The sequence below is a fragment of the Alexandromys fortis genome, unplaced genomic scaffold (assembly GCF_014885135.2).
Source record: "Alexandromys fortis isolate MF-2015 unplaced genomic scaffold, M_Fortis_MF-2015_v1.1 scaffold_254, whole genome shotgun sequence".
NCBI lineage: Eukaryota > Metazoa > Chordata > Mammalia > Rodentia > Cricetidae > Alexandromys > Alexandromys fortis.
Window position 1 is genome coordinate 958,893 of NW_026068130.1, and position 11,576 is coordinate 970,468.

The window sequence follows — 11,576 nt, forward strand, 5'->3', positions numbered from 1 at the left end:
AGGGTTTCTCCGTAGCTTTTTGGTTCCTGTCCTGGAACTAGCTCTTGTAGACCAGGCTGGCCTCGAACTCACAGAGATTCGCCTGCCTCTGCCTCCCGAGTGCTGGGATTAAAGGCGTGCGCCACCACTGCCCGGCCATCTCAGATTCTTATGCTTGAGTGGCAAGTGCTTTGCTGAGCCATCTCCCAAACACCATGAATTTTGGCTTGGGACCAGGGCTGTTTTCAGCATTGCTGATGGCGCTAAACATACGTCTGTCATTTTGTACTATACGTTTATGTGAAGCAGTATTCTTATCATCGGTGATTATAAAATCAAAATATTCATCAGCTCTGAATTACTGAAGATGCCCTGCATTATCAAATACTCAGCCACAATTTAATTTTTTATGTAAAAATAAATAAGCACATATACCTTGTTAGTATTCAAATTTGAGGGCACATTTTTTTTTCTCTCATTTTTTGAGAAATGGTCTCACCATGTAGCCTTGGCTGACCTGGAACCCTCTATGTAGACCAGGCTAACCCCAAACTTATAAAGATCTACTTGCCTCTGCTTCCTAAGTTCTGACTTTAAAGGAATTCACCACCACTCCTGGCTGCTTTCATCTTTAATCAGTGGTAAAAATTAAATGTATATTTGGTAGTTTAAAGATAAATTTCAATATGATTTATCATCAGTAAATGTTTGATTTATATAGCGATTTTGTGTACCTATATATCTGGAAGTGCATAAAAATTTCTTTAGCAAAAGGTTGGTGCATAGAAAGAGTTTAAGGATCCTCATTACAACACTGTAGTAGTATTTTATAATGATGGCTAGATGATGTAGGACACAATGGGGGTGAAGGGGGTGCCTGTTTGGCTGAGCTGGGTCGGGTATGGTGGTCACAGTGTTTGACATTCAGGGGCTGCCTTGGAGTAGCCCACATGGAGGCTAGAATGTCCACTTTCTGGGACAGTGCAGAGCAAGAAGGAGGGCTCTCAGGTGGTACCAGTGGACAGTAGGAACCCGGAACCTGAATCTACTGGGGGACGCTTCAGATGAGCTGGAACTGTGAAAACAAAGGGCTCCAATGGTTGGAAAGCAACAGTGGAGAAGCAGCAGGACCCCACCCTGCACCTGCCCAGATTGTGGCAGCCTTGGAGGGAGCAGTTGGTTCAGGGCCAGTGTGACAGAAAGCCTGTGCTCTGTGAGCATGTGCCTTGTCCCTCCCCACCTCAAAGCTATCCCACCTCACCCCAGAAATCCTCCACCTTCTCACACCCAGAAGACTCCTGACTCTGACCCTGGCCAGTGCAGGACCTGGGCTCTCATCTATTCTGAAGCATCGGGGCCAGGAAGTCTGTGTTTGCTACACTCGCCCATATTTGCTCCTGCCCACACCATAAGACATCGGGCTCCTGCACTCCCTGATGACAGAACTCTTTAGGCTGCCCACGCTGGTGCCAAGTCCTTCTTACCTGATTCACAGGTGAGTCCCTTGAAGCCGACGGGGCACTGGCAGCTAAAGCTGTTGACACCGTGGGTGCAGGTCCCACCATTTTGGCATGGGTGGGAGGCACACTCGTTTACATCTGAAACATGGAGCAGGCTGGGGCCTCAGTAGAGGAAACTGTGAAGGAATTGCCAGGGCTTTGGGTAGGGGTGGGGGACAGACTAAGCCCCGAACCCAGACAGGCCTTAAGTTAGAGTGGCTAGGAGCAGCAGCAGCAGCAACAGCACTCACTGCCACATGGCCATAGCCTTAGACCTCCATCAATTTCTCCATCACGAGCAAGGAGACCTTGGCCCTCAGTGCCACTGTCAGTATCCCCTGAGCCTGGCGTATGACCAGTGGGTGAGGGAGTGATGTCGTGCACGGCAATCAATGGGCACCTTGTCCCCACCTGGGTGCCAGTGACTCACCCAGGTGGCATCTCCTCCCTGTGAAGCCTGCGAGGCAGGAGCAGGTGTAGGAGGGGTTGCCTGTGACGCAGTCATCGATGCACTTGCCGCCATTGAGGCACGGACGCAGGGTCAGGCACACAGAGGCTGCGGACACAGGAAGGAGCCCAAGTCTCAGGCCACTGCATCAAGAATGTGGGCAGGCGAGCCACCTACAATGGCTACGTCTCCCTTCCCTCCACCAGAGGGTCAATTTAGTGGCCACGACATTGGTGACCGTGCATCTTTGTGTTCGGTTCCTGGGTCTTTGAGCTGGACCCCAGTTTGCCTGCAGGTACCCTTGCCAGGGTCTCTTGCTGATTGTTCTAGGCTTAATGTCCTAGGCTCTGACTCTGGCTTCCTGTGGAGACAGACACCCCCAGAATCACCTGTACCCACAACTCTTCTTATCTCTCTAATCCTTTCTACTTCTACCACGGCCACTTCTAGGGCTGCTCAGCTACCCTCCTGGTTCCTACACGTGTAAAATGAGAAGCTGTCACAGCCAGTGTTTAATCACAGCCCGGGCTCTTAGGAAGGCCTCCCGGGGTTCCCCTGAGACCTCAGCAACCCTCAAACTCCATTCTGTAATTTCTGGCTGGGCTCCTGAAATAAGAGGTTAATCACAAATAGGCAGGAGATGAGAAAGTCTCAAGGACTCCAATCGCCTATTGCTAGGAGAAGGACCCCAGGGAGGACTGGTGGTCCCCCACACTCTTCAGACTGTGGTGTCTTCTGATCAGGGAGCTTACCTTTCTGTCAACTGGGATCATTTAGCAGCACTGTGCTCACCCGGTCTACTTGAAATTTGGCTGCTCTTTGCAGCCATGGCCAGAAGCTGGGTTTGCTTAGGAGTTAGACTTCCGTGCACCAGGCGCCACCTCTAAGGCACCGTTCACCCTCCCTTCTGAGCAATCTCATGTTTCTATAACACCCCACAATTGCCCCGGGGCTTGCAGCATAGCTATGTCCCTGCTCCTAGAGGCAGCACAGTGCCAAGGCATCTCTGCTGCTGTTTCTTGTTCCGTCTTATCCCATAGACCTGGGGGTGGTGCTCTGCAATGGGGGGGGGCTACCCGGAAGGATCTGGTGGGATGCTCTCCTGAGAGTCCCCCTGCAGCTGAGCTGTAGCAGCTTCAAAAATATGGTCTGCCCATACGTGCCCCTTGCTCCTCAGCCAGAACCTAACACTCCGGCCTTTGGCAAGGGACCTGATTTCCTAGCCCCCACTGCAAGCAGCACCCACAGGCCCACTTGAGATGCCACTGGCCAGGGTCCTAGTATCAGAGCTAACTGCTGGCCAGGAGCAGGGCTGGGGCTGCCCTGGGGTTCTGCCCCCTTAAGTGTTCTACTTGCTGCTCTGGGACTGGGATGGCATGGAATTCAGCTCGGCTTCCCAGGCTGGCCTGCTATGTACCCAGCATGTCAAGTGTGTGCCAACTTTCCCCTCCCCAGCCCTGCATGTCCTGAGTACTCAATCCTCGTCTCCCCTTCACCCACGGTCCCTCTGACCTGTGGCTGCTCTGTGTAATTTCCCAGTTGAGTTCTCTTCAGGGGACTCAGTGCCGAGGAAAAGCACCCTGTTCTGTGGCCTCATCCACATGACCAACAAGTGTGTGGGGTGGGTCCCGGCAGGGACATGTCTTCAGCTCGGATTTAGGAGGGTTGTGATCAAGGGATCTACTGGTTAGTCAGCTAGTGTTTTGACACCTCTGCATTGTGGGCAGGGTGTTTCTGGGTATAGTACCTTCTAGAGACCACATGGTGGTAGAGCTGGGGTTCCTGAGTGGGTGCACAGTCAGTCTGTGCTACCAGGGTCACCTGACTGCTTGTCCTACTAGATCAGAAGGACCATACAAAGCTCTGGCTTGTCAGTACCATCAGGCCTATGGAGGTGCCCATCTCCCCCCCTCACCCCTGAGATGGAGGCAGGGATGGGATGTGGGCAGGGACCCTGTTCTAGTCCTCTCCAGGAAGACCCTGATCACCTGAGGCACGGGACAGGATGGGCTGTGGGGCAGGGGTGGGCGGATGGGGATTTAGGGAGGTGGGGGATAGGTTCTAGCCCCTGAGTCCCACCCCTACTGCCACAGGGTTCCTCAGCCCTCCCCTCCCTGAGCCTCTTACTTGTATGGCCGCAGCCCCCCACGCGCACCTGGGCATCATCGATTCTAAACGCCCAGCGCCCGGGCACGCCCACGTTGGTGGTGGTCTCCACCTCAGCCATGTCTGCTGTGCGTGACCCAGGGATGTTGAAGTAACGGTGCCCATCACCTGCGTTGAAACCTGCCTGGGAGCGGGGCAGAGAAGGAGGCAGGTCTCCTTACAGTCACTGAGGCCTCTCTCAGGATGGCCAAGTCAAGGATGGTGGAGGGATGGCCTTGTAAGCGGAGGACACGGTGGATGCTGGGGCCTGCTGACTTCAGTAGTCCCTCCAATCAAGCATGGTGCTCGACTTCCTCCCTAGCTTCCAGCACTCACCCATTCAGCATCTAGGCCTCATCTAGGGCCCATGGAAGTATTGGGGAACGTTGGGGACCAGAGGTGAGTGGAGGAGCATGGCTTGAGGGATGGGCACAGCCCTCCTGACACATTTGGGACAGAGACCCTTATCAGGGAGGAAGGGACAAAGGTACCAGGGGCTCTTGTGGTTCTGGGAACTGAGAGGCCTGAGGGACAGAGTCACCGTGGCTGCCACAGACTGATCTCTGCATAGAAGTGGAGGGGAGCAGGTATCTGCTACAGTGGATGTCTGCCTACCGCTTCTGCCCATGGTACCTTGGCGGGAGGAGCAGGGTGGATGCCAATTCCAGCCTGGCCTACCTGGGCTGCGATGCCTCCCAAGCCGTCAGCGTCACCCCCGCTGCTGGCGTGTGTGCCTGTGGTCCACAGGATGGCCTCGTAGTTGAAGATGGTGAAGGAGAACCGGCCATCGGTTATGAGCACTATTTGGAAAGTGTTGACCTGCCAGGAGAAGGAGCCAGCTGTGACTGGCTGCATTCCCTGCCCCACATCACAGGCCCTTTCTCCTCAAATGCACAGCCAAGGAAGGTAGGACCATGGTAGTTTTGTCTATCTCTACAGCCTACCCGAACATTGAGGGACAGGGCCAGAACACCTGGAGCAGACAGACATGGTCCCCAGCTACAAGGGGCTCAGGCTCCTGTAGAGGCTGAAGCACTCCCTCAGCCAAACCCACAAAATCTCTGTGGTAAGAACAAAAACAAGGAGGAAAAGCAGTTGCTAATATTAGGGTTTACGTTTTTTGGACCTTTACTCCACGAACATGGCTGAGCAGTGTACCCCAAGAAGGCATTTCAGACTGGGGTGAAGAAATGATCTTGGGACACATGGGAAACTGAAAAAGGGCAAAGCTAGCATCCTGCCCTGCTTCACACCTTGCATGAAAACAAACCCCAAATCCAGTATTCTTTTTTTTTTTTTTTCTTTTTTTCGTGACAGGATTTCTCTGGTGCTTATCCTGAAACTCTTATAGACCAGGCTGGCCTCCAACTTACAGAGATCCTCCTGCCTCTGCTCCTGAGCAGGAATTAAAGGTGTGTGCCACCACCACCCGGCTCAAGTATGGTTTTAAAATAAACAACATAGAATTCCTAGAAGAAAACCTGGGTAATATGTGTTGCATCTCAGAGAAGGACTTCTGTGATGCTTATTAATAGCAAAGACCAAAAGAGAGATCAACACATTTATGGACAAAAGCTTCTGAGTGGAAAAAGTGTTGTGGAAAAATGTTTGGAGACAGTAGCAAAAAAAATATATTTATAACATACAGCAGATAAGACTGCTGTTATCCTTCATATCCAGAAGAACTTAGAACAATAAAAATGGACCATAGGTATTAAGAGAAATTAGAAGAAGGCATGAATAAGTACATTAGCTCTAGCAATGATACTAGAAAAAATATCTCACATCTGTAGAAGCCAAAGATGTCTAAGTTTTAAAAAAGCATTCCTTGATTTGCCTGCAGTGTTAGCAAAGAAGAAAAATGACAGAGCGCTTATCTGGGGTGCAGAGAACAGGCACCTTCAAATGGACGCCTGCAGGAGACCCTGTGAGGGCAGCAGCCTGTTCTGGAGATGTGTGTCGCAGTGTGTGTCTCGAAGGCCATGCATAAGGTACTGCTATTACAGGGGCCCCTCCTCACAGCCCAAGGTTGTCTCAACCATTGGGAACCATGGAGAGTGGAGCGGGAATCATTCTCATATAAAATTTGGCAGAAGAGAGTAAACAGACGGATGCTAATGCTTTGTGTGGGTGGAGGGAAGGGTGATGATCGCAAAGGTCAGTGGTCAGAACTGTAGAGCAATGAGATACACAGATCCACCTGGTGTTGATGAGCCTCCCCAGCAGGTGCTACCTGGACAGACTGCACTTCTGAGCATATCTCAGCGCCTGCTGTCTTTGTTAGGGGCCCATATAAGCCCCACAGTGTGGGCTTGTCTTGTTGGTTCTTTCCAGGGCTTCTATCCAGTGCTTGGGACACTGCCTGCCACCCAGAAGGTGCCCTTACCAAAGCCCTTGTTGTGTGAGTAAACAGCTTTGAAAGGCCACTTGCATCCCAGGGCCTCTTTCTGTGTGGCTCAGAATCCAGAATAGGCCTATGTATAGTAAGTGCTGGAAAGTATCCATCTGGATGGGTAATATCAGCCAACCACACTCACCAAAGACAAACGGAACAGTCAGGTATGGCAGCACACACCTGTAGACCCAGCCCTCTGGAAACTGAGGTGAGAGGGTCAGGAGTTGAAGGTCATTCACACCTGGTTTACATGATTACCTTACTCCAAAACAAAACAAACAAAACAAACCCCAGCAGTTGTGCTGGTGGTTCAGCTGTACAAGTGCTCGCTACACGAGTGTGAAGATGAACATCCAGCACTAGTACACACTGGAACATGGCTGCACTTAAGCCTGTGTGTGCACATAAGCATAAGTGCTGGGGTGGTAGAGACAGGGGGACTGCTTGAGTTTTGCTGGCTGCTAGCCTAACCCAAAGTTTACTGCTAGCCCCTGTCTAGATGATATAAGGGAGAAAACGACACAGAACAGGACATCCAATGTCTTCCTCTGGCCTGTCCATAGGCATGCACACTTGAAGATACATGCATGAATACACCTCTCTCTCTCTCTCTCTCTCTCTCTCTCTCTCTCTCTCTCTCTCTCTCTCTCACACACACACACACACACACACACACACATGCACACACACATGCGCGCGCGCACACACACACAAAACAAACCTACAAGAACCAACCAAACAAAAAATATCCTGCCGAGAACCCTCCCTCCCTCTGCCCCACCCTGGAACTGTTGGAGAACCAAGCCATTCCAACAGAAATCCTCCTAGCACCTAAGCAGCTCCCTTCTGCCAACTGCTGTGCTGGGCCTGGAAGGGTGAGGCTCTGTCCTCCTCCACCCTGGCCCTGTGATCTCAGAAAAAGGTGACACAACCTTAAGCCCAGAGTCCTCTCTGGCTGTAGACCGTATATACCTGGCCTGCCTCGACAGGGTCCCAACCACACAGCCTCCCTCCCAGGCCACACAGCCACCTGGACTCACGGGGGAAGAGGAGCTGCCTCCAAAGAAGGTCACGCGGTACCAGGTGGCAACAAAAACCCAGGTAGCAGAGAAGTCCGGGAGCTCAGGAAAGTACCGTCTGATGTCCTCTGTGGCTCTCTGTAGCGTGGCCGGGTCAGTGGCCTCCCGGTAGTAGACGTCACCTGCACGTCGGTTGTCCACATCTGCCCAGAAGGCTGCTACCACACAGCGGTCTTTGGCAATGGGGAAGGCCACGGGGGTGAACTGAGAAACCTCCTTCAGGAAGGAGATGATCCCGTTATTGTTCACCTGTGAGGCAGAAAACCAGGACAGGTATGGACCGGGCACCGCAGAAGGTGGTTAACCCAGCAGCATCTCAGTTGCCCTACCCCCAGCATCTTTTAAGAGCGATCCAGCTCAGGCAGGCATCCCAGGCTGGCTGGCAGCCCCTTACCCCTGAAATGGAACCATGTGGTCCTGCTCTATCCTCTCGTGCAGGTCTTGTACTCAGGGCCAGGCTCTGCCCTGCTGCTAACAAGTGGCTCTGGTTGCTACCCAGGTGTATCACACTCTAGCCAGAGGCCTTGGGAGGTGGGTCAGCATTCTTTCATTGACCCAAGTGCGTGACAGTAAACAGGAGGCTCAGAGGCCAGCATGGCTTGGAAAGTCTGTGATGGTCACGTTGGGCAGTGTGTGTTTGGACCTCAGGATGGGCAGGAGGCTCTGGCCCCAACTCTGCAACTCACTAGCTATGCAGTCTGCGACAATTTAGCCTGCCTCTCTGCATTCTGGTTTTCTCACCTCTGAGACTTGGCTATACTACCTGCCATGTGTTAAAATCGTTAAGTCAAGGGTGCAGTTAAGAGGGTAGAGACCATGTGAATGGGATCAATGCCTTTACGAAAGAAGTCCAGGGTCCCTTCTGCTACGTGAAGACACAGCAAGACTCCCATCTATGAACAAGAAGGCAGGCCTCACCAGCTATGGATTCTGGTAGTGCCTTGGACTTCTCGGGCTCTAGGACTGTTAATTAATTCCTATTGCTTCCAGGTTGCACAGTGTAAGACACTTTGTTACAGCAGTCAGGTGGACTGCAGCTAGCTCTGACCTCACAGGGTGTCAGGCAGTGGTGCGTGGGCATACTCTGGGCTTCATTCTGAGGAGACCTGTACTAGCACTGTACGGCATCGTTTATATCACGGCATTATTAGCAATATCTAAACACTGGGAGCAACCCAAGTGTCTACTGATGAACAAACGTGTCAACAAGACGACATAGCACATGCAAAGAATGGGGCATTGTTAAAAGGGAAAACACCTTGACATGCGATAATGTGGATGAAATTTAATGGCATCCCGATGAGTGAAATATAAATACTGTGTGAATCCATTTACTCAAAGCCTCCAGATCATTAAACTCACAGAGGTGGAAGGAAGATTGGTATTTTTCATGGGCTAAGGAAGGGGGCAATGGGGAGTTGTTACTTAATCAGTATAGAGTTTCAGTTTTGGAAGATGCAAAGATTTGCTTGGATGGGTGGTGGCTGTAGGGGGGATTAAGGTCCGGAGTGGATGTGTATTGTTGACATGGACACAGTCACGTCTAGGACCCTGATGCCTTGGGTCTAAGTACAAATGCTGACAATGTGTGCACAGCTTTCTCCCTCGAGATACTTACAGCCCGAAGACTGCTCTCCTACAGAGACTGCTCCTACCAAGATGAGCTAAGCCTGCTTCCTGCTCAGCTGTATACAATAACCTCAGCTCCCTGTCTATAATAGACATGCTGAGCTTCCAGGGTACTGCAGCTTCTCCATCAGATAACCCAAGCCGTATGACCTCAGTTCTCTGTACATGTGTCTGTGGTTCTGTCCTTTCTTCAGTACCTTGCCCCTAGTCAGGGTTGTGAGACCCAGGTTGTGGAAGAGCACGGCAGATGGTAATGGTTAACACAGCAATTAAATGCCTGTTAACACTGCTGAACTGTTTATACCTAACATTGAAGCTGTATATTTTATTATAATAAAAATTGGGGGAAAATGGTTGTGATAAAAAAAATCTTGATGATTATTATAAAAGAAGGTATTTTCAACTGGGCAGTGGTGGCGCACGCCTTTAATCCTAGCACTCGGGAGGCAGAGGTAGGCAGATCTCTGTGAGTTAAAGGCCAGGTTGGTCTACAGAGCAAGTTCCAGGATAGTCTCCAAAGTTGCAGAGAAACCCTGTCTCAAAAAACCTGAAAAAAGAGAAGTATTTCCAAAGCCAAATATAACAAGGAATCAAATACATATAATAAAGTAATGAGATTTCAAAATCGATTTGATGCAATTACAGAAAAGCAGTGGACTGAAACCAAAAGGTCAGTTAAGAAACTCTCTGGTTTGAGCACAAGGATGATAAGATGGAGGAATCAGAACAAAGGTGAGAGGCACAAAAGAACCAGCACAAACACCAGAGAGAAGGAAAGGAGACAGACAGTGCAAGAGCCTTCCAGGATTGATGAAGGACGCGGAGCTGTACATTCAATAACCTCAGGGATCAAGTAGCTGGGAAAACAAAAAATAAAGCCACACTGAACCCGTGCTAGAAAAGTAGAAAACCAACTGCAGGAAGCCATTCTGAAAGAAGAGAGCTAACAAGTCAGGGGCGGCTCATGCGCAGACAGCTGACTTTTCCTGGGTACCATGGAAGCTTGAGAACAGTGGAGTTATGTCTCCAGTGCACCAGAAGACAACGGTGCCAACATAAAGCCCTACACTCAGAAGTTACATGAAGGTAATTCACACAAGCAGTAACAAAGGCATACCTAGAAATATAGACCCATACTTAAAGACGGTGGGTCAACTTCAAGTTGGCAGGAGATGTAAGGTCAGAGATTCAAGAGGGAAAGAAGAAAGAAGCCAGAGCTTAAATCCAAGTGGACAACGACCAAAAGGAACACTATGGTTAATGAACTAGTAAGGAAAATCTACAAATTAAAACTCAAGACAGAAAAAGCATAAAGACTGGAAAAGGCATCAAACTGAGGTCTCCTCAGGCCACAGCTGTTCCAGTGGGGAGTAAAGGTACAAGGGGGCCTATTAATGACTCCTGATGTATTAAAGGTTATCTGTACCGTCTGGAGAATCGTTGAGACCCCAGGAGCTGAACATCCTTGATGGAGAGAGATAAGATAGGGCAGTTAAAATACTCAAAATATGATGAAAAATATTAAGGATGGACCAGATAGGATGGTAAGGGGCAGAGACAGAATCAGTTGTCAGTCAGAGGGAAGGAACAGCATGAGGGATGGAGATGAAGACATCTCTTCCAGCCATACAATATGTTAAAATGAATTAGAGGTTCTAGTGAAGATAAAACAGATGCTAGCCAAAGGACAGCTGGCACGGTTGCATTATCATCAAATAAAAGAGACCGTGAGGGCAAATGGATCACTAGAGGTAAACATAACTTCACACCCATCAGGCAGATGCAATGGCTTTACACCTAATGGGGTCTCAGTAGATGAGAGAGCAAATGGAAATAGGCTACTTCACTTTGTGACCACGGTGGAGCATTTCAGAATGTTCTCTGGTGAAATGTTTGGTCAAGAATATGTGGGCCGAGGAGTAGCCTGACGGGAGAAGCGTTCACTGTGGCCCTGAGCCTAGACTTTTGCTGGAAACAAGAATGCCAGTCCCTGTCGGCTATCGGCAAGGTCATTTCCTTGGATTGTGTTCACAGAGCGCAGCCTTGAGAGATGAAATATTGTCCTCTTGGGGATGAAGATCAGGCTTGCGGTAAGAGCCAAGCTTCTCAGCTAAGAGAGCAAACCCACGACGTGTGAGGCATCCACTTGGGCCTTTGCACTGTCCCCAGACACTCAGTAAAGAAGTGCAGACAGAGGCACTCTTTACGAGGCTCACAGGGCCTGTTCTGGACGGACAGTTACATGGAGATATGGACGCGGGATAAGTTACTCATGGTTATCAAACTGGGGTTTTGTTAGGAAGATGTGACTTACATTAGAAAAAAATTTACGGTTAAACTAATTTTCTTTTCTTTCTTTCTTTCTTTCTTTCTTTTTTTTTTTTTTTTTTTTTTTTTGTCTT

The 11,576-nt window shown here is 50.0% G+C and overlaps 1 protein-coding gene across 4 annotated transcripts in view; it reads right to left on the minus strand.

Annotated features, from left to right (window-relative positions):
• The window catches only part of Sned1 (sushi, nidogen and EGF like domains 1), a 65,262-nt gene that overhangs the window by 36,356 nt on the left and 17,330 nt on the right, over positions 1 to 11,576 (minus strand). For all 4 annotated transcript variants that reach the window (XR_007589252.1, XM_050125982.1, XM_050125980.1 and 1 more), the window contains exons 2-6: positions 7,507 to 7,794; positions 4,750 to 4,890; positions 4,054 to 4,216; positions 1,909 to 2,034; positions 1,464 to 1,577 (exon numbers count right to left, since the gene is read on the minus strand). Coding sequence is in view for 3 of the 4 variants with exons in the window: in XM_050125982.1 (XP_049981939.1) it covers positions 1,464 to 1,577; positions 1,909 to 2,034; positions 4,054 to 4,216; positions 4,750 to 4,890; positions 7,507 to 7,794 (832 nt within the window). In the remaining variant the exon portion in view is untranslated. The remainder of the gene's footprint in view (positions 1 to 1,463; positions 1,578 to 1,908; positions 2,035 to 4,053; positions 4,217 to 4,749; positions 4,891 to 7,506; positions 7,795 to 11,576) is intronic.